General features: G+C 36.6%; 1 protein-coding gene and 1 pseudogene across 2 annotated transcripts in view; one reads left to right on the top strand and one right to left on the bottom strand.

Moving 5' to 3' along the window:
• The window catches only part of LOC143662407 (uncharacterized), a 42822-nt pseudogene extending 37380 nt beyond the window's left edge, over window positions 1-5442 (bottom strand).
• The window catches only part of SMAD4 (SMAD family member 4), a 78498-nt gene that overhangs the window by 21181 nt on the left and 33975 nt on the right, over window positions 1-23342 (top strand). For both annotated transcript variants that reach the window (XR_013165127.1, XM_077135450.1), the window contains exons 2-4: window positions 12764-13142; window positions 14109-14283; window positions 17167-17196. Coding sequence is in view for 1 of the 2 variants with exons in the window: in XM_077135450.1 (XP_076991565.1) it covers window positions 12894-13142; window positions 14109-14283; window positions 17167-17196 (454 nt within the window). In the remaining variant the exon portion in view is untranslated. The remainder of the gene's footprint in view (window positions 1-12763; window positions 13143-14108; window positions 14284-17166; window positions 17197-23342) is intronic.

Here is a 23342-nt window from a genome sequence, read left to right as displayed (position 1 = left end):
CTAGAATTTTGTTGAGGATTTTTGCATCTATATTCATTAGAGAGATTGGTCTGTAGTTTTCTTTTTTTGTAATATCTTTGCCTGGTTTTGGTATGAGGGTGATTTTGGCTTCATAGAATGAATTAGGTAGTTTTCCCTCCACTTCAATTTTTTTGAAGAGTTTGAGCAGGGTTCGTACTAATATTTTCTGGAATGTTTGGTAGAATTCACATGTGAAGCCGTCTGGTCCTGGACTTTTCTTTTTAGGAAGCTTTTGAATGACTGATTCAATTTCTTTACTTGTGATTGGTTTGTTGAGGTCATCTATTTCTTCTTGAGTCAAAGTTGGTTGTTCATGCCTTTCCAGGAACCCGTCCATTTCATCTAAATTGTTGTATTTATTAGCGTAAAGTTGTTCATAGTATCCTGTTATTACCTCCTTTATTTCTGTGAGGTCAGTTGTTATGTCTCCTCTTCCATTTCTGATCTTATTTATTTGCATCCTCTCTCTTCTTCTTTTTGTCAATCTTGCTACGGGCCCATCAATCTTACTGATTTTCTCATAGAACCAACTTCTGGTCTTATTGATTTTCTCTATTGTTTTCATGTTTTCAATTTCATTTATTTCTGCTCTGATCTTTGTTATTTCTTTCCTTTTGCTTGCTTTGGGGTTAGTTTGCTGTTCTTTCTCCAGTTCTTCCAAGTGGACAGTTAATTCCTGCATTTTTGCCTTTTCTTCTTTTCTGATATAGGCATTTAGGGCAATAAATTTCCCTCTTAGCACTGCCTTTGCTGCATCCCATAGGTTTTGATATGTTGTGTTTTCGTTTTCATTCGCCTCGAGATATTTACTAATTTCTCTTGCAATTTCTTCCTTGACCCACTCGTTGTTTAAGAATGTGTTGTTGAGCTTCCACGTATTTGTGAATTTTCTGGCACTCCGCCTATTATTGATTTCCAACTTCATTCCTTTATGATCCGAGAAAGTGTTGTGTATGATTTCTATCTTTTTAAATTTGTTAAGACTTGCTTTGTGACCCAGTGTATGGTCTATCTTTGAGAATGATCTGTGAGCACTTGAGAAAAAGGTGTATCCTGCTGTTGTGGGATGTAATGTCCTATAAATATCTGTTAAGTCTAGCTCATTTATTGTAATATTCAAATTCTCTGTTTCTTTATTGATCCTCTGTCTAGATGTTCTGTCCATTGATGAGAGTGGTGAATTGAAGTCTCCAACTATTATGGTAGCTGTGTCTATTTCCCTTTTCAGTTATTGCAGTGTATTCCTCACGTATTTTGGTGCATCTGGTTCGGTGCATAAATATTTATAATTGTTATGTCTTCTCATTTAATTGTTCCTTTTATTAGTAGATAGTGTCCTTTTTTGTTTCTTTTAACTGTTTTACATTTGAAGTCTAATTTGTTGGATATTAGTATAGGTACTCCTGCTCTTTTCTGGTTGTTATTTGCATGAAATATCTTTTCCCAACCTTTCACTTTCAACCTATGTTTATCTTTGGGTGTAAGATGTGTTTCCTGTAGACAGCATATAGAAGGATCCTGTTTTTTAATCCATTCTGCCAGTGTATGTCTTTTGATTGGGGAATTCAGTCCATTAACATTTTAGTGTTATTACTGTTTGGATAATATTTTCCTCTACCATTTTGCCTTTTGTATTATATATATCATATCTGATTTTCCTTCTTTCTACACTCTTCTCCATACCTCTCTCTTCTGTCATTTCGTATCTGACTCTAGTGCTCTCTTTAGTATTTCTTGTAGAGCTGGTCTCTTTGTCACAAATTCTCTCAGTGACTTTTTGTCTGAAAATGTTTTAATTTTTCCCTCATTTTTGAAGGACAATTTTGCTGAATATAGAAGTCTTGGTTGGCAGTTTTTCTGTTTTAGCAATTTAAATATATCATCCACTGTCTTCTAGCTTCCATGGTTTCTGCTGAGAAATCTACACATAGTCTTATTGGGTTTCCTTTGTATGTGATGGATTGTTTTTCTCTTGCTGCTTTCAAGATCCTCTCTTTCTCTTTGTCCTCTGACATTCTAACTAGTAAGTGTCTTGGAGAACGCCTATTTGGGTCTATTCTCTTTGGGGTGTGCTGCACTTCTTGGATATGTAATTTTAGGTCTTTCATAAGAGTTGGAAAATTTTCAGTGATAATTTCTTCCATTAGTTTTTCTCCTCCTTTTCCCTTCTCTTCTCCTTCTGGGACACCCACAACCCGTATATTTGTGCGCTTCATATTATCATTCATTTCCCTGATCTCCTGCTCAAATTTTTCCATTCTTTTCCCTATAGTTTCTGTTTCTTTTTGGAATTCAGATGTTCCGTCCTCCAGTTCACTAATTCTATCTTCTGTCTCTTTAAATCTACCATTGTAGGTATCCATTGTTTTTTCCATCTTTTCTACTTTGCCCTTCAATCCCATAAGTTCTGTGATTTGTTTTTTCAGACTTTCTATTTCTTCTTTTTGTTCAGCCCATGTCTTCTTCATGTCCTCCCTCAATTTATTGATTTGGTTTTTGAAGAGGTTTTCCGTTTCTGTTCGTATATTCAGAATTAGTTGTCTCAGCTCCTGTATCTCATTTGAACTATTGTTTTGTTCCTTTGACTGGGCCATATCTTCAATTTTCCTAGCGTGATCCGTTATTTTTTGCTGGCGTCTAGGCATTTAATCAGATTTCCCTGGGTGTGGTACCCAGCAGGTTGAAAGATTTTCCTTTGAAATCTCTGGACTCTGTTTTTCTTATCCTGCCCAGTATGTGGCAGTCGTGGCTCTCGTCTGTCTGTGGGTTCCACCAGTAAAAGATGCTGTGGCTCCTTTAACTTTGGAAAACTCTTGCTGTGGGGGAGGGTCGCCAGCCGAAGCGGCTTCGGGGAGTGCGGGTCCAAATCTCCTAGCCGGCTCAGGAATCCGCGGGTGGGGGGGGCGCCGGCCTCCGTGGCTTGCGGGAGTGCCGGTCCAAATCTCCCAGCCGGCCCGGGAAGCGAAGCGTGGCGTGGGGCGCCGGCCTCCGCGGCTTGGGAGAGTGCTGGTCCAACGTTCCCAGCCGGACCGGGAAGCCACATGTGTGGAAGGGACCCCGGTCACCGTTCTCCGCAGCTTGGGAGACCTCCTATCCAATTCTCCCAGCCGGCCCGGGAGGCTGTGCGTGGGGGGAGGCGCCAGCCGTCGCGTCTTGAGGGGACTGCCTGTCCAATTCTCCCAGCCGGCCCGGGAGGCCGCGCGTGGGGGTGGGGCGCTGGCCACCGCGGCTTGAGGGGACCGCCTGTCCAATTCTCCCAGCCGGCCCGGGAAGGAGGGAGGGAGGGACTCTGGCTGCCAGCTGCCCCGGCCCGGGGAAGCGCGCACCCCTCGGGTATCTCACCGCAGCGGATTCTATTCTCCCTGCCGGTTCAGCGGTTCCAGGATGGGGTACACTGTCTTTTTGGTCTCTGTCGTGGCTCTGGGAGCTGTTCTGTACCGTTTCTATTTCTTTAGTAGCTGTTCTGGAGGAGGAACTTAGACCCGCGCGTCTTACTAAGCCGCCATCTTCTCCGAAAGTGCCGGATTGGCTTTTAAGAAAAGGGGATTTATTCTGTTAGTTCTTCAGAGGAAAGGGAGCTAACTTTCATCTTAGGTTCTTTCTTATGTGGAAAGGCTCAGGGTAATCTCTGCTGGCCTTCTCTCCAGGTCTTTGGGTTCCAACAGCTTTCCCTGAGGTGATTCGTTTCTGCATCTCCAAAGGCCTGGGCTGAGCTGTGAGTGCTGAGATGAGTATGCCGAGCTGCTTGGTTTGTGCAGTGTTGCACTCTTTCATTTAAGCACCAGCCAGTTAAGTCAAACGTCATTCATTGCAGCAGGCACGCCTCCTAGCCTACTGCAGATGTAAATCAGCAATAGATGAGGTTCATGTACTGTTGGCCTGTGTCCACAGCAACAGAACTAGGTGCCTTCACTTGGCCAAGTTGACAACTGAATCTAACTACCACACTTACCCTCATTTATTTTGTTTTATTTTATTTTTTGCCAGCATGCCAAAAAGAATCTTTATTAGAAGTATTTTCAAAGTCCCCTTGGGGGAATGGCGAGAAAAGGGGAAAATTCAACTTCCCCATTTGAAGAATTCCTGATATTCTCTCAAGCAGTGGGAACAACCAAATCAATAGACTGAGCCCTCAATCTTGGGGTTTATTGATATGAAAATTAACCCCGCAAAGGATAGGCTAAGCCTACTTAAAATTAGGCCTTAGAGTCCTGTCCCGTCACCCCCCCCCCCAACCAGAACCTCTTTTGTTGCTCCAGATGTGGCCTATCTCTCTCTCAGCCAACACAGCCAGCAAATGGACTGTCCTCCCCCTCTCTGCTTGGGACATGACTCCCAGGGGTATAAACCTCCCTGGCAATGTGGGACGGGCATCCTAGAATGAGCTGGTACTCAGCATTAAGGGATTGAGAAAATCTTCTTGACCGAAAACGGGGAGAAATAAAGCATCAGTGACTGAGAGATTTCAGAGTCGAGAGGCTACCCTGAAGGTTATTCTTACTATTATATAGGTATCCCCTTTTTAGTTTAAGGTGTATTAGAGAGCCTAGAGGGAAGTGCCTGAAACTGTAGAACTGTGTTCCAGTAGCCATGTTTCTTGGAGATGAATGAATGATATAGATTTTGCAATGTGACTGTGTGATTGTGAAAACCTTGTGTCTCATGCTCCTTTTATCTATGGTATGGACAAATGAGTAAAAAATATGGATTAAAAATAAATAAGTAATAGGGGAACAAATGTTAAAGAAAAAAAAGAACCTTCATTACTTTTATAATGGCCTCTTATACTTTCTTGCCGATCCCTTTGGAGCAGGTACTTTCTGAACTGGAGCTTTCTGACCCCTCTGAGCTTTTGGAGCCCCTGCCTTCTGGTGTGTAGCTTTCTGGGCAGGAACTTTCTGGGCTGAAGTTTTCTTACCCAAAGTGGTCATCTGTTTTGCTGGAACTGTAGCAGCAACTGCTGCAGGACAGCAGTTTGCCTAGCAGCAGTTGATTTTTCCAGAAGGGCTTTCAGGACAACTACCTTCTGAAGCTTCTTAACTTCATGCCTGAACTATTCTGTTTCACATTTTCTTTGCCTTACTGACTTTAAAACTATCAAAAATTTGTCATATTCACTTTCCTTTCTCTGGCTTCAGTCTTCTTGGTCCATCTTGTGGCTGCCTGTTTTGTATTGATCTCTGCCTTCTGCCAAGCTATCAGACATGCTTTTGGTGGGCACTGTGTGGGAACTTGATGATGAAGTCAGTGAGCTTGCATACATTTGAAAGACATGGCCTGTCTCCTTACTTGAGTGCAAGATCCGTCAACTAAAGCCCTGTTCTCATCAGTCACATCTGTAGTCACAACCAGCTTCCCAGCATGAGGCCCAAAGAAGACATAAGCCACCTGGCCAACCTCCATGAAGCAGCTGAACACCATGCTGGTGGTGTCTGGTGAGAAGCTAAATTTTATTTTTCATTGTAGTTTAGGTTAACTAAATGGAATAGAAGTGGGCCGTCTTTGGACTATTCCTCCTGCCTTTTTTTTCAGCCCTCATCCAATTGGTTAAAAAAATCTAGTCTGTTCTACCTAAACATATCTTATTGGCTCCCCCCTTTGTTTCCATTGTCCATTCCTCTAATTTAGGCCCATATCACTTTTCTGATCATTGTCTACTGACAGGTTTCTGTTTCTCTCTAAAGCTGTTGTCCATGCTCTTAATACAAATCTAATGCTACTATTTCTCTTCTCTTTCTTACATACCCTAGATGAAGCATCTGCTGTTTTGCTTCTCTGCTTTTTCCTGAGATTTTCCTTCCGCCTGGCGAATTCTTATCTACATATGATAGTCAGTACTATTCCACCAGTATTCTCATGGCTCTCTTCTGCACGTGGTAATATTGTACTTTCCTGCTTCCCCATCCCTTTGAAATTGGGCATAGCCCAGGGTGGCTCAGCCTTGGCAGTACTGATGTTTTTGATTGGATAATTCTTTGTTGTGGAGAGGACTGTCCTGTGCATTACAGGATGTTTAGTAGCATCTCTGTCTGGCCTTTACTCTCTAGATGCCCAGTAATATTCTCTCCCTCCCCTCCATTTTGATAGTCTGAAGTATCTCCAGACATCACCAAGTGTTCCCTGAGGGACAGAATTAATCCCATGATTGAGAACTACTGGAATGGCCATAAAACTTTGACCAATTGAATGTGACCAGAAGTGATAGTCTTTAAAAGAATACATGAGTTGTCCTGTCCCTTTCTTTGCCTTTTAGGGCATATGTAAAGAATGGTCCTTTACCACCCTAATCTCTGAAAGATGACAGTGAGCAGTGTTCCTCAGATGCTCTGCCATGAACATGTAGCATAAGGGAAAAATAAATCTTTGTTTTAAGCTACTGAGCTTTTTGGGTTGTTTGTCACCACACCGTAACTATCCTGTCTTGTCTGATACATCATGCTAGGTCATAGCTTACCTGTGGATTTTCCATGCTCCTTCGTTTATAGTTCCAGATAATTTTAACACCTACCTCTTTTGGAGTTCCTTATGTAGTGTAATAATGTGTTGGAGTCTTCCAGATCAGTAGTTCTCAATGGAGTAAGGATGGTACCTTGAGGGTGGGAGAAGCTTTGGAGGTTGGGGGCCAGGGATACTGTTCTGCAGTGTGAGGGACAATGAAGAATGGTCTTGCATCCCCCAAGACTTCAAATGCTCCAGAAATTCATGTAGGAGGAAAACATGTAATTAGCCTAGAACCTAACTCTATCTTAATATATGTTCAGTTTTCCTGGAATTCAGATTCTGTTATTGAAGTTTGTTTGGAACTTTATCAAGAGTTCACCATATTGGAAAATCACATAACCAACTACAATGCCATTGTGGTATTTGAGTTTCTACTACAACAACCTTCCTTAGGTCTGAATTTGTAGCTGTCATATTTGTGATAGTTCTACATGTAGATGCATGCATCTAACTTTTTTATTATACATTCTCTTTGGTATGCCTGAGCATTTATATATTGAAATACGTATTTTATTATCTGTTCTTTTTCTCCTTTATGTTACTAAAATTGGAACATTATTAAATTAAAAAAATATTTTTATTTCAGAATAGTTTAGGGGGTAGTAGAAATTTTGTTACAAAAATGAGCTTTTGGTCTGATAAAATTGAGAACCACTTTTAGTTTATGTGTTACATATGTTTGTATCCAGTGCTTTACACATGGTAGATATAATGTTTGCTGAATTGGTCAGTTTCCTGCTCTCATTGCTTTTATGTACATTGTTGTACTTTGTACTATAGTTAAGTCTGTAAAGTTGGCAAGGCGGATATTGTTCCCATTTTATGGATAAGAGAATTGAAAGAAATGTTACTTTCTCAGCCATGCTGCTAGAGCTTTAATTAGAAAATAAAATTATTATGCATACCAGTCTAGCACCCTTTTATCTACTATAATTTCATACCACTCTTTAGTGTAAGATTAAATCTGTATGTTCTTGCAGGTATAATTTTTTATACAAGGAACTTTTATGTTTCAGACACTTATGGTCATAGAAATAGACCAAGTCAAAAATGTGAAAAAGTGGTGTTAAAGAGTCAAGATTGCTTTCATTAGTGTTCAGAGAAATTTGTAATTAAACCAACATTTGAGATACCATTAGGGTAAAAAATAACTTAAACTTTAGAAATAACATCTAAATGGTGAGATTATGGTTATCCTCAAACACTTTAATTGCATTATAAATTAGTGCAAGTCTTTTGGAATTCAGTAGCAGAAAATGATTTCAACAACAAAAATATTTGCGTTTCTCAAAATATATTGTAAGGAAATCCCACAGCATGAAAGCTGTAGTCATAAGTGAAAGCAGGGTTTCAAACAGATATTTGCACAACAGTGTTCATAGCAGCAGCATTCAAAATAGTGAAAAGGGGGAAACAACCCAAGAGTCCATCAGCAGATGAATAAATGAACAGAAGGTGGTATATCCATATGGTGGAATGTTATTCAGCCATAAAAGAGGAATGAAATTTTGATACAGTCTACAAAATGGATGAGCCTTGCAAACATGCTAAATGAAATAAGGCAGGCATGAAAGGACAGATATTGTATGATGCTACTTATGTAAAATATCTAGAACAAGCAAATTCATAGAGATGAAATAGATTAGAAGTTACCAGGGACTAGGGGGAGGGAGAAAAGGGAGTTATTACTCAGGGGTAAGCAGTTTTTGTTTGTGGTGATGAAAAAGTTTTGGTACTGGATACTGGTGATAGTAATACAACATTGTGAATGTAATTAATGCCATGGAATTATACACTTTAAAATGGCTCATTTTATGTTATGTATATGCTCCCAAATTGAAAAAAGAATTATTAAAAAAGCTATAATCATACTACAAATACTTGCTTAGTATATGCCAGGAACTGTGCATAATGTGGGAATTTCTGAGATGAGAGAGCATTACTGTTTTCTTTAACTTTCAGATTTAAGGCAAGAGACTGTGAGACAAATACATAATTAAATAACTATTATATAATATGTTGAGTGAGAGTGGGTATGTTTTAAATTTGGAAGAGTGAATAAAAAAATAAAAACACACCATAGAACACACAGGAAACACGTCAAGGAAGTAATTCTTTTTCAGAATTGAGGGGAGAGGAGACAGTGGGTTAGGGAAAACTCTTGGAGCAATTGAGACATTTAAGCTACATTTAGAAGGATGGCAAGAACTTTACCATGTGGTTAAGATGGTGCTGGATGGCTTGGGCAAAAAGAAAAAAGTGTGAGTGTGAATCTGAAAGCACATACAGAAATTTATTCATTTGACAACCTGGAGCACTTACATGTCCTAGGAATCGGACATGTGATGATGAATGAGATGTGTATATCCTTGCCTCTCACAGTTTTCATTCTAGAAATTAAAATTGACATGTATGTTCAGAGAATTCAGACTGGTCCAGATTTCAGTTGAGATGTGCTTTGGTCTACAGGGTGATTTCTTTCTCACCCTCGCTTTCTTCTCCCCATGAATAAGTTGCCAATATTTAAAAATGAGATCTCACATACTTTTGTAGCTTCTCTTTAAATTGAAGATCTGGCAACATCTGGCTAGCATTCTCAAATGCCAGTAATAAGCTGGAAGAGAATAGTGCCCATCTGCTTTTGATGGGCATATACTTATTTTTCTTGACCCATGTCACATTGTATTCAATTATATAAATGAATACAGTGTGACAGGGGTCAAGAAAAAATAGTCCTTTGAGTAGGAAGTCTCAGATTGGTGGTATACCTCTGTTCCTGTCCTCCTAAAATTTCTTAGACAATTTTTTTTATTAATTTAATTAATAAAACCAGTCAGCGTACAATATAAACATTCTTTTTTTTCCCATCACATAGTTGTATATTCATCATCATGATCATTTCTTAGAACATTTGCATCAATTCAGAAACGGAAATAAACAGAAAACAGAAAAAAATTCATACATACCATACCCCTTAACCCTCCCTTTCATTGATCACTAGCATTTCAGTCTACTAAATTTATTTTAACATTTGTTCCCCCTATTATTATTTTTTTAATCTGTATGTTTTACACATCTGTCCATAAGGTAGATAAAAGAAGCATCAGATAACAAGGTTTTCACAATCACACAGTCACATTGCGAAAGCTAAATCATTATACGATCATACTCAAGAAAAATGGCTACTGGAATACAGCTCTACATTTCAGACACTTCCCTCCAGCCTCTCCATTACACCTTAACTGAAAAGGTGATATCTCTTTATTGTGTAAGAATAACCTCCAGGATGACCGCTTGACTCTGTTTGGAATCAATCTCTCAGCTACTGACACTTTACTTTCTCATTTCTCTCTTGCCCCTTTCAGTTGAGATGGTTTTCTCAATCGCTTGATGCTGAGTCCCAGCTCATTCTAGGATTTCTGTCCCTCGTTGCCAGGAAGGTCCACACCCCTGGGAGTCATGTCCCAGGTAGAGAGGGGGAGGGCAGTGAGTTTGCTTGTTGTGTTGGCTAGGAGAGGGAGGCCACATCTGAGCAGCAGAAGAGGTTCTCTTGGGGGTGACTCTTAGGCCTAATTTTAAGTAGACTTAGCCTATCCTTTGCAGGGTTAAGTTTCATATGAACAAGCCCCAAGATTGGGGACTCAGCCTATTGTTTTGGTTGTCCCCACTGCTTGTGAGAATATCAGGAATTCTCCACTTGGGAAAGTTGAATTTTCCCCCTTTCTCAACATTCCACCAAGGGACTTTGCAAATACTTTTTTATTCCCTGTTCAAATCCTTCTGGGATTTATTGAGGCATCAGTCTGGACAAACCTACAAAATCTCACACCCTACTCAAGGTTCCATGTACTTATGGTGTTCAGTTAAGCTGTCCACATAAGTTATATTAGGAAATGCACTATTCGAAATATGAATTTTGTACCAAGTAAACATTTTTTGCTTTAGTCTCACTTTAAGTTTTAAAATATTAATTACCATCTGTTTTCAACACCCTGCATATTGACATTCCTTTGTTCTTCCTCATGCAAAACATTTTTAAATTTGTACATTTAATTTGACAAATTTTAATAGAAAAATGCAGAAAACTGCATAATATATTTCAGGAAAGTCTCCTTTTAAAGGATTAATATACATTTTAGTATTCAGATAATAGCTACTTTTCAGTGAATACTTTTTATAGTTAGTCCTTTGAATTCTATATAGCATCCGTTTAGTCTAGGTTCAGAGAGTATAAGAATTTTGTCAAGCGTCTTAGTGTGAGAGCTGGGATATTCTAATCCAGATCTCTCACTCTCAAAACCCCTATGCAAATAGCCTTTGGCTATCTGGAAAGTGTACCACCAATATGTATTTATTGAATGTGAGTTAAGTGCCCATTCGAAGATAGGAAAAGCTTTTTCTTTCCTGTATGGAGCTTATATTTATTTGAGGAGACAGGCGTTTATATAAAATGAGTAATAGTAGAAGGAAGCAGTTATTAAATGCCAAAGTGATAGATATAAACTCTTAAGGTAGCAGGGAGAATAGAAAAGAAACAAATAGTAATGACTAAGGTAAAAAGTCACTGGAAGGGAAATGTTGGAGTCGGGGAGTGAAAGAGAGATCAGAGGTGATTTACAGAGCTTTCCAATCTTGGGTACTTGAGTGGAATCGATACTTTTTAATAAATAAGGGTCATCAAAACAGATTTTGCTAGAAGACTAATAAACTAGTTTTATTAGTTTCTGTGAGGGTGGGGTTATTAAATATTAAAGTAAGCAGCAAACAAAGGCAAAATAAGCATGGACTACAATAACAAACATAAACGACCCAGACTCCAGTCCTGATTTGTCTGGTTTATTCTTAGACTTTTCCTTTTTCACATGGGATCTTGAGATCAGATAATTTAGTTTATTTTGTGCATGTTGACTGGATTCTCTGTTAATCATTTCCTCTATTTTTCTTTCTTTCAAGATAATTTAGCCTGTTGATTTTATAGATAAAATTGTTTTGAGGAATTCAGTGGCTTCTTTTTTATACCAGCTTTATTAAAATATAATTCACATACCATAAAATTCACCCTTTTGAAGTGCATAAAATGCAGCCATGGCCATTATCAGTTTTATAGCATTTTCATCACCCCCCAAAACCTTAACAGCACTCCCCATTCTCTCTTCTCCCTAGCCTTTGGAAACCACTACTAAGCTTCCTTTTTTATAGATTTACCTATTGTGAACATTTCATATAAATGGACTCAATTTGTAGTCTTTCATGACTGGCTTCTTTCACTTTGTGTGTTTTGAAGGTTCAACTATGTTGTATCAGTACATATTCCATTTTATATCTCAATAATATTCTTTTGGATGGGTATGCCTGTTTTATTTATACATTCATGAGTTGATGGACATTTGGGCTGTTTCTGCTTTTGGCTGTTATAAATAATGCTGCTTATAATATAAGCTGCTATTGAACATAGGTTATCAGTTCTTTTGGGTATTTAAGTATGAACTTTCTGGGTCGTATGGTAACTATATTTAACATTTTGAGGAACTCTCAGACTGTTTTCTACAGCAATTGTGCCATTTTGCAATCCCATCAGTAATGTATGAGGGTTCCACTTTCTCCACATACTCACTGATACTTGTTTTGTCTGTTTTTTTAAGTTTTAGGTATTATATTGATTGTTAAGTGGTATCTCATTGTGACTTTGAATTACATTTACCTAATTACTAATGATAATCATGCGCTTATTGGCCATTCTTCTTTGGAGAAATATCTATTAAAATCTTTTGCCCGTTTTTAAATTGGGTTATTTGTCTTTTTATTGTTATTAGGGGTCTCTTAACAAAGATAGTGTTGTTAACCGGTAAACAGCATTTGGTGCTTGGTGATGTTTAAATTTTTATGTATCTTATTTGTGATAGGGTTTTAGCTTTAACTGGTTGTTAAGTTAATAAAGAGTATTTGAAAATGTTCATCTTCATTAGTAAGCCTTTAGAAAAGTCTTATTTAGATTTTACCTTAAGGTGACTATAGCAATCAACAAGATTTGATTGAGTATGTCTTTGTAATAATGAGAAGGCCCAACTTTAAACTTTTTGAAATAGCAAAACAGCATCTTAAGTCATTTTAAACTCAAAGCACCAAATTTTAATGATACTCATTGACTCTTTGCCTTAATTAGAGCAGTTCATTTATTCCCAAGTAATGGAATCTACTCTGTGAAATATGTTCTAAAATTTATGTCTCTCTCTTTTTTTAGGTTACCCTGAATATCACATGTCTAACTATTTTCCTTGCAACATTAACCATTGTTTTTCACTGCCTCCAAACGATCCAAATTGCTCTGGAAATTGGAAACGTATTTAATTTTAAAGAAATAACTTTAACAAATGGACAATATGTCTATTACAAATACACCAACAAGTAATGATGCCTGTCTGAGCATTGTACATAGTTTGATGTGCCATAGACAAGGTGGAGAGAGTGAAACATTTGCAAAAAGAGCAATTGAAAGTTTGGTAAAGAAGCTAAAGGAGAAAAAGGATGAATTGGATTCTTTAATAACAGCTATAACTACAAATGGAGCTCATCCTAGCAAATGTGTTACCATACAGAGAACACTGGATGGAAGGCTTCAGGTTTGTATTATACTGGAGTTTTTCTATATCTTCTGTGGTGGCAGATTTTTAAAAAATCTTATGCTTTCTCTTAAGTTAGTATAGGATAATTTACTGCTTGCTCCATCTCTTCAGATATTGTGCATTCGTACTGATATGCATTGTGGGACTATATGGAAGAAAATGTCTTCCATTTACTAAAGATGTATCTTAAATATATCTTATGTCTTAAAAATTTAATGTTCTATCCGTCCCTCCCCCCTCCCCCCAAATGTTCAATGTAGAAAATTTAGAAAATAAAAATACAAAGCAGAAGAAAATCCATACTCTGAGAGAACTACTAACACTTTGGTATTTGGCCTTTTAACTTTTTTTCTTTTTGGTACTTTTGTATGCACATTAAAAAAATAACATAATTATGCCATATATGCAGTATATGTCTCATTAACTCAGCTGCTTGGTTCTTTTATAATTTAGAAATCTGATATCCTGTTTGGTACTTTTATTATATGAAAAACGATCTAGAGTTCAAGCGTATCTTCAAAACTTAAGGAGTAAAAAATTGCATTTTATCTTTTTCCTCTACCTTTCATTTTCACTAGTCTCATTTTTCACATAGAAACTACATAATACATCTCCTGTGCTTAATATTTTAAAAGAAACTTATAGAACTCTTATGTGGTTAGATTTAAAATTTTTATTTCTAGGTTTTTAAGCATGGTTCCTGCAATAAATTCACACTTTTTGCATTTTTAAAACCTGAGCACAGGCCTTGAGGTCATAATCTGTTCAAATTCTAGCTCTGATATATTGCTTTGTGACCATGGGCAAGTAAATTATTTTGAGCTTTCCAGTTCTCATTTATGAAATGGGGGTTATAATACCGCTTTTGTAAGGTTGTGAAAATTAAATGAGAACATATATAAGTGCCTTGTATAACACTGGCACATAACTGATGCTCAGTAAATGGTCATTTATTTTTACTAGGTTGCTGGTCGGAAAGGATTTCCTCATGTAATCTATGCTCGTCTCTGGAGGTGGCCTGATCTTCACAAAAATGAACTAAAACATGTTAAATATTGTCAGTATGCATTTGACTTAAAATGTGATAGTGTCTGTGTGAATCCATATCACTATGAACGTGTTGTATCACCTGGAATTGGTAAGTATAACGTGCTCTTATCCTTAGAAAAATAAAGAAAAGAAAGGCTCCCAGATATATTTTTAAAATTTCTTGTTCTTTAAAATTTTTTTTATTAGAAAGTTGTGGATTTACAGAACAATCATGCATAAAATACAGGATTCCCATACACCTCCCCACCACTGACGTTGGTGAGGACAATTTGTTACACTTGATGATAGCACTTTTTTTGAAATTCTGTTTTTTTCAAGTTACATTTGTTACAACTGATGAAAGATTATTAAAGTAGTACTATTAATTATTGTCTATAGTTTACACAGGGGCATTTCTTCCCTATATTCCCAACATATTACAATTATTTTTTTCATGCATGTCTTTATTACTCATTTACCCATACACTGGATAAAGAGGGTGTCAGTTACAAAGTTTATACAGTCACACAATCACAAAACAAAAGCTATGTAGTTATACAATCATTATCAAAGATCATGGCTACTGGCTTACAGTTCAACAATTTCAGGTATTTCCTTCAGGCTATTCTAATACACTAGAAACTAAACAGCAGTATCAGGCAGGTAATGGTGGCTCAGTGGCAGAGTCTTGCCTGCCATGCCAGAGACCTAGGCTTGGTTCCCAGTGCCTGCCCATGTAATAAAAAAAAAAAAGATTAAAAAAAAAAATAAACAACAGTCAGTAGCCATAATCATTTGTTAAATTGTAACTTCTCAGTTATACTTCCTCCCTCTCATTTGATCATTCTCTCAGTTCTTGGGTACATCTGGGCAATGGCCATTCTAACTTCTTCATGTTTTTGTAAAGACATTATTGACATAGGGTAGAGGAATGAAAGTGGTTGATGTTCTTGGAGAGATTGGTACCTCTGGGTTTTAGGGCTTATCTGGCATAGTAGCCTTTAAGTTTCTGAAAAATTAAACTTAATAGGTAAAACTTTTACAAAGCCTTCAGTAGAGCCCAGGGTATTCTTTAGGGTTTACAGGAATACTGGGGCTGTTTGCAGTATCTGGCTGAAGCTTGTATAAGAGTAACCTCCAGAATGACCTCTCAACACTATTTGAAATCTCTTAGCCATTGAAACTTTTGTTTCATTTCTCTCCTCCTTTTGGTCAAAAAGCATTGTCAATTCCATGATGCCAGGGCCAGACTCTTCCCTGGCAGTCATGTCTCACAATGCAGGGAGACTTACAACCTGGGAGTCATCTCCGATGTAGTGGGGAGGGTAGTGCTTTTCTTTGCAGAGTTTGGTTTTGAGAGAAGAGGCCACATTTTTTTTTCTCTTTTTTTTTATTAATTAAAAAAAAATTAACAACAAACAAAACATTAAAATATCATTCCATTCTACATATACAATCAGTAATTCTTAATATCATCACATAGTTGCATATTCATCATTTCTTAGAACATTTGCATCGATTTAGAAAAAGATAAAAAGACAACAGAAAAAAATAAAACGATAACAGAGAAAAAAAAGATTATACATACCAACCCCTTACCCCTTGCTTTCATTTACCACTAGCATTTCAAACTAAATTTATTTTAACATTTGTTCCCCCTATTATTTATTTTTATTCCATATGTTCTACTCTTCTGTTGACAAGGTAGATAAAAGGAGCACCAGACACAAGGTTTTCACATTCACAGAGTCTCATTGTGAAAGCTATATCATTGTTCAATCATCATCAAGAAACATGGCTACTGGAACACAGCTCTACATTTTCAGGCAGTTCCCTCCAGCCTCTCCACTACATCTTGAACAACAAGGTGATATCTACTTAATGCATAAGAATAACCTCCAGGATAACCTCTAGACTCTGTTTGGAATCTCTCAGCCATTGACATTTAGTCTCATTTCACTCTTCCCCCTTTGGTTGAGAAAGTTCTCTCAATCCCTTGATGTTAAGAGAAGAGGCCACATTTGTGCAATGAAAGAGGTTCTCTGGGGTGATTCTTAGGCATAATTACAAGTAGGCTTAGCTTCACTATTATAGAAACAAGTTTCATGACGGCAAGCGTCAAGATTTAGGTCTTGGCTTATTACATTGAGAGTCCTTAAAGCTTGAGAAAATATCAGTAATTCCCTAGGTGGCGTTTAATAGCTGCATGTTTTTTTTCCAGTTCCTCAAGGACTTTGCAAATACTTTTTTATTTTCTGCCCAAAATACTCTGGAATGTATCAAGGTGTTACAGTAACCTGTATAGAGTAACAAAGTCTCATTCCCTATTCTAGGTTCCATGTAATTAAGTTGTTTAAAGAAACTGACCAGGCAAGTTAGATAGTGTGCTGCAGAAAATTTAAATTTTGTACAAAATAAACATCTCTTCCTTTGGTCTCACACAGAAGTTGAAGTTTTAAAATACAGACAATATCATCCTTTATCCTGAATTCTGATTTACCTTAGTCCTAACCAGATCAGCTTCATTCATATCTGTGATTGAGGTCGGATCTCTTTTTACAGTTCTTGAACAGTAGCTGTATGGAGAAATGCCAACTACAGTAATGTTTCAATTTTTCTAAGATAAGTTACACATTTGGAGATAGCCCAGGACTTTAAATATGGTTAAAGTATTAGACATTTTAAATGCAATATAAATATTTAAATTTGAATTTAGGAATAAACTTGCATTTTGACTGCTAAAGCTAGTGTATATATTTATATATATAGTTGATATTTTGCCCATTTAGAACATTGTTTTTAGAAAGTAAGATGGAAGCATTATAGCATCAAATACTTATGTATTTAATATTTATTGTCAGATGGCATTTATATTATTCTTGAATTTTTGTAATCCTGGTTTAATTTTATATTCTATAATTTTAAACACAATGGAAAATATTTACAAGTTAATGATTAATGTCTCATTTTTTCCTCCCTTTAAAAATGTAAGATCTCTCAGGATTAACACTGCAGAGCAATGGTAAGTAATCTATTTTTGGAATTTTCTGTTTTCTTTTGTCCCTTCCCTTCCATTTTTTGGTTGACTTACAATTAGTATATGTGCTAGTAATATTAATGAGAAAAAAATTGATTTTTTTTTTCAGGGTGGTGGGAGTTGGTACACAGCCAGCACATAAAACTGGATTTAAATTGGCTATTGGCTCTTTGGATTTGAACTGCTATTTAAGCACAAAAGTAGTCTAAAACTATGAGTGAGCAATGTGCCAAAAAAATAAATACAAAGAAGGCATAGTTTTTGAATTGATTAAGAACTGACTGTTTGGAAGAAAATCTCACAGGTCCAGTTTAAAAGTATACCCATAAGGTTTTGTAATTTGTAATCATATGTAACATTCTTTAAAAATACCAATATTCTAGCTTTTCTTTATTTCAGCATAACTTCTTTTTATGAACAATTGATAATGTTGAGATTGATTTAAAATGACTTTTTTTCAGTTTTGTTACATTTTGAATAAATAAAAGTTAATAAAACAAGGCTACTTTAATGTATTTCCTGAGCTAATCTTTTCTTTAGTGAGGAAATGAAACAACTGTGTGTGTGTGTTTTATTTTTCAGTGTCATATTTGAGAAAAGAGGTCTGTTAAATTTTTACTCCATTACTTAGGACATATTAATGAAATAAAACTTCTGTAAGAAGTAATTAATTTACAGAGAAATTTTGATAGAGAGCAATTTCCATCTGAGAAGTGTGTGCCTTTGTTCTGGAGGAAAATTAATGGCTTGGCACTTCTTGTAGAATCTTAGAGATGGCTATGAAGGTGGATCAGAAAAATTTTGTACCTTCACACAGTTTAGGAAGAGCATGAAAATTTACTTGTTTTTGTTTTCCACTTTACTTCCACATCACTAATAATGGAGGAGTTTTTAGTACCTTTTGGTACTTGTTAATGGTTAGTAGATTTCTGAGATAACATGGGTTGGTAATGGGAGCTGTTACAGTGGTCTGGGAAAGGTAGCTCTAAGATGGCTTAAAGCCCTGTCTCTTCACCCAGAGACACTGTGTCATACTTAGTTTCTTTGAAAGTAAGCACCTTTCAAGTCTTCACTATTCTCCATCCATGTTTTTAGAGAAGTGAAGCATTGAGCTCAGTGGCTTTTAGGGGTAGGGAGACTGCAGTAATAACTATAGCAGAATCTCCTTGAGGTGGATTGGTATGAGGAGGTTCAAATTATGAAGGCTCATCACACTCATCCCCTACTTTAAAATGACTGCTGTTGTATCTGTTGTCGAATTGTGTGGGTTGTGATAGCCTTTTAGTGACTCTAGTGTGGTATTCTGCCTTGTGGTTCCCCTAGTGGTATTGAAGTCATTGCTTCAATGGCTTATTTCTTTAGAAAACAGATATTTTTCACAGCTTCTTCTAGATTTGGACAAAGAAATAATATGAGGCCAGGTTACCAAGAGTTAAGAAAATGGGATAATTCCTTCATTTTTGAGTTGGGGTCTTGGTGATAATCATTTCCATGGAAGCATCATCTTTCGTGAAGCTTTTCTGAACGATATCAACCTGTGTATTCATTTTAGTAAATATTTAATCAGCGTATATTGCCTGGTACTGTATTAGGTTTCAGGGATGTTAAGATAAATAAGGTATGTTTTCTCTACTCTAGGGGGCTCATAGTCTAGTGGAGGAAAAAGACAAGTAAATAGGACAGTGACAATACCATCTGACAAGTGCTATGGCCTGACTGCTGGTGGAGATAAAGAGCACAGACCTAGGGTGAGCTCAGTGACTTCAGCTTTATTGTAGCCTAAAGAAAGTATACTCTTTACCCCTCATAGAACATTTTATATCACTATATATTTGTCTCACTGTAATGAGATAATAATAGCTAACACTAAATACTCATTTTGTGTCAGGTTCTGAGCTACATCCTGTGTCATCATTCTTATTTTATCCTTGCATGGGAGGTAGGATTATCCACATTTTATCAGATCAACAGATTGATGCCTGGAGAGATCAAGACAGCTAGGAGAAGTAGGAGTGATGCGTCCTTGCTGTTAAATCTTTAAATAGAAAAATAGTACAGAAGAATGTAAGGTCCATGAGGGCATGGATCTTTGTATTATTGATTTACATATTCTAAGTGCTAGACCAGTACCTGGAACATGGGTGCGCAAATATTTTTTCAATGAATGAGTTTGTTAATGGCCTATTAAGAGAAATACTTAACAGTTTGGTGCCTGTTTTTCTGGACTTTAAAAATATATACTGGGTGGGCAGTGGTGGCTAAGGGACAGAATTCTCGCCTGCCATGCCGGAGACCGGGGTTTGATCCCCGGAACCTGCCATTGCCAAAAAAAAAAATTTATATTGACACACGCACATACACGCTATATGTGATTTTTTTTTTAAGTAGGTAGTACATGGTCCATAAATTAAAGTACTATAAAAGGTATACAGTGAAAAGAAGGACTCCCACCCCAGTTCCATACCCCCTACCTCATGTAATCATTTTTATTAGTTTCTGGTGTTTTGTTCCAGTTTTCTTTTTTTTTAAACTTTTTAAATTGTATAATATAACATATATACAAAACAAAGAAAGAAAAAAGTAGTAGTTTTCAAAGCATTCTTCAACAGTAGTTACAGGACAGATCCCAGAGTTTGTCATGAGCTACCATACCATCATCTCAGATTTTTCCTTCTAGCCGTTCCAGCATTGTTATTTTGTTGTTATTATTTTTTTTGCATGGGCAGGTACCGGAAATCGAACCCGGGTCTCTGTCATGGCAGGCAAAACCTCTGCCATGGTGGCACCATTGCCCACCCTCCAGGGTTTTTTAATGCAAGAATAAATGTATTATTTCCTTCCTTTCTTACATAAAAAGCATACTTTAACTTGGTTCTGAACCTTTTTTACCTAAAGTATATGATTTTTTAAAAACATTTTTATTGATAAATCTTCACACACAAACACTCCATACATGTGTATAATAAATGGCTCACAATATCATCACATAGTTGTGTGTTCATCACCATGATCGTTTTTTTAGAACATTTGCATCACTCCAGAAAAAGAAATAAAAAGAAAATTTCATACATACCATGTCCCTTACCCCTTCGTCTCATTGACTAGTATTTCCATCTACCCAATTTATTTTGCCCTTTGTCTGCCCTATTATTTATTAAATTTTTATCCATATTTTTTTACTCATCCATCCTGGATGAAAGGAGCAGCAGATACAAGGTTTTCACAATCCCACAGTCACACGTATAAGTTATATCTTTATACAGTTATCTTCAAGGATGAAGGCTACTGGAACACAGCTCAACAATTTTAGGTACTTCCCTCCAGCCACTCCAATACACCAAGTATATGATTTTTAAAATATCTATGTGATTGTAGTGTACAATAGCATTTTGTAACCTGCTTTTTTTCTCTTGGCAAAAATATATTACAGGCATCAATCCTTGTTGATACTTATGGTTCTACCTAAGAGCATATGTTTTAGTTTATTTGATTAAAGAAACTGGTAGCTTTGAGTCCTAAACTTAAGTTTGGGAAGTTTTAACCAGTGAACTATGGCAAGAAAAAGATATGCATCATAACTAAAAGCAGAATGCAGTTTGAATTTGAAAATACTATGATTGCCCATTAAACCCAAGTGTCAACTGAGAGGTACAAGCAGTGAGTATCAGGTTGACCAGTTATATACTCAGGTGAAATGTACTCCTTACATACTAGTGATAGGAGTATATCTGGGGTAAAAAGATAGCTGCTATTATAACAACAGAAAAAGCTAAAATATCCAGAAGTTAAATAGATATGTTAGGGTCTGTATGAAGAAAATCACAGAACTTTGTTGAAGGGTTTACTATGAATGAATAACTGCATGTGCCCACTTAATGCCAAAAACGATTTTCTCTTTGTATTTTCATAATTTAGTCAGGAGTAGTAAGGTCCAGTTTTTTAACATGTGTATAAAATGATCTGTTAAATACCCTTTTGGCTATTTTTATTGCCATGGTATTTTTTAAAGAGAAACACTTTAGTGTAGAATTTATGGATCTTGAAAGTAACAATATTTTCATGACTTTTGATGTGTACCATCATAATCTTTTTAAGAGATTATATAGGAATTTGAAGAATGGCTTGTTCTTGCAGCTTTGAAAAATCTTGAATTTAATAAAGAATTGCCATGAAACAGATTGGTATTTATAATAGATATTTTCAGATTGACATAAAGAGAATTAATGAGAGCCATAGTGTTGTTCTTTTTCTTTTTAATTGAGATATCTTCATGCACTGTACAGTCCATCCAGAGTATTCAACTAGTGGCTCACAGTACCATCACATAGTTGTGTATTCATCATCATGATCATTTGCATCACTACAGAAAAAGAAAAGGAAAAGACCCATACATCCCATATACCTTACCCCTCCCTCTCAATGACCACTAATATTGCAGTCTACCCCAATTTTTTTTTTTACCCCTTATCTCTCCACCTTCATTATTTATTTTTTTGTCCTTATTTGTTTACTCATCTGGCCATACCCTGGATAAAGGGAACATCATCTACAAAGTTTTCTCAGTTACACAGTCACATTGTAAAAGCTATACTGTTATACAGTTATCTTCAAGAATCAAGGCTACTGGAATACAGTTAAACAGTTTCAGGTACTTCCCTCTAGCCACTCCAATACACTGTAAACTTAAAAAAGGATATCTATACAATGCATAAAAATAACCTCCAGGATAACCTCTCAACTCTGAAATCTCTCAGCCATTGAAACTTCATTTTATTTCCCATTTCTCTCTTCCCCTTGTTGGTCAAGAAGACGTTCTTATTTGCATGATGCCGTGTCTCAGCTTATCCCTGGGAGTCATGTCCCATGTTGCTCAGGAGATTTATACCCCTGGGAGTTATGGCCCACATAGGTTGGGGGGAGGGCAGTGAGTTCACCTGCAGAGTGACTTAGAGGAAGAGAGAGACCACATCTGTTCAACAAAAGAGGTTCTCTGGGGCTGACTTTTAGGCATAATTATAAGTAGGTTTAGCTTATCCTTTACAGGAATAAGTTTCATAGGGGAGAGCCCCAAGATTAAGTGTTCAACCTATTGAATTTGTTGTCCCTACTGCTTGCAAGAATATCAGGAGTTCCCAAGTGGGGAAGTTTAATATTTCCTCCTTTCTCCCCAGTCTCCCAAATGAAATTCCCCAAAACTTTTTCTATTCTCTGCCCAAATTTCTCTGGGATGTATCGGGGCATCATATTAACCTGTATAAATCAACAAGATTTCACTCCCTATTCAAGATAACATGTAATTATGGTGTTCAAATAACATAGTGTTGGTTCTTAATAGTAAAGAAAATGACAGCTCTAAGAAGGGAATCTTACCATCATTGGATTTTAAAGTTCTGGATTAAGGTTAACAGGGCATACCTATTTGAGGCCGTAAAGTATTGTTTACTGAAGATAAAAAGCACACCTCAAAACAAAAGCCAAAAAACAATCAGTGGTTCTGGGCAGAGAATAGTTAGCCATAATGCCGTTCAGTTGCATCATATAAACTTGGTTTTTCTCTTTTTTTCCTTCTCACAGCAAAGCAAACTATTCTTTAGTTAGTTCAAGAAAAGGTGTTATGCTATATCAGCTAGAGTCTAGCTTTGCTAATGAAGGTACAACCACCTAGGTGAAAGATGTTGATTATTGAGTTTTTTTCACAGCACATTTTTAACAAGCATTATTAATGTGTTTGGGCTTCTAGAAGGAAATTTCAGTTTGACAATTAGGGGTTTTCTGTCTGGTTCTGACCCTTTAGGTGACCTTCAGTGCATTTGTCTTTCAAAGAGTGTTACTTAACCATAATCCTGGAATTAGATATATTATGGGACCCCACTCATCTTCATAGTGTGAATGAAGTTAGCAAGAAGAGGTAGCTAAGTACTTAATCTCAGTTTGGACTGAATAATTAGTCTTCTCAGCTAGATAAATATTTTTCCCAGCAATATGTTTTTTGCCTAGCTTATATTATGTATTTACATTAATTATTACTTTGATCAAGCTTCAAACTAGCTTCAAACTTCAATGAGTCAGATTGGTTGATAAAATATATATGATGCCACCACCTCTAAATGTATGGCTAATAAAATTATATG

Source organism: Tamandua tetradactyla, chromosome 18 (genome assembly GCF_023851605.1).
Source record: "Tamandua tetradactyla isolate mTamTet1 chromosome 18, mTamTet1.pri, whole genome shotgun sequence".
In the NCBI taxonomy this organism is placed as follows: domain Eukaryota; kingdom Metazoa; phylum Chordata; class Mammalia; order Pilosa; family Myrmecophagidae; genus Tamandua; species Tamandua tetradactyla.
Note: the sequence above shows the minus strand (reverse complement) of the source record. Positions and strands in the feature narration are given on the sequence as shown.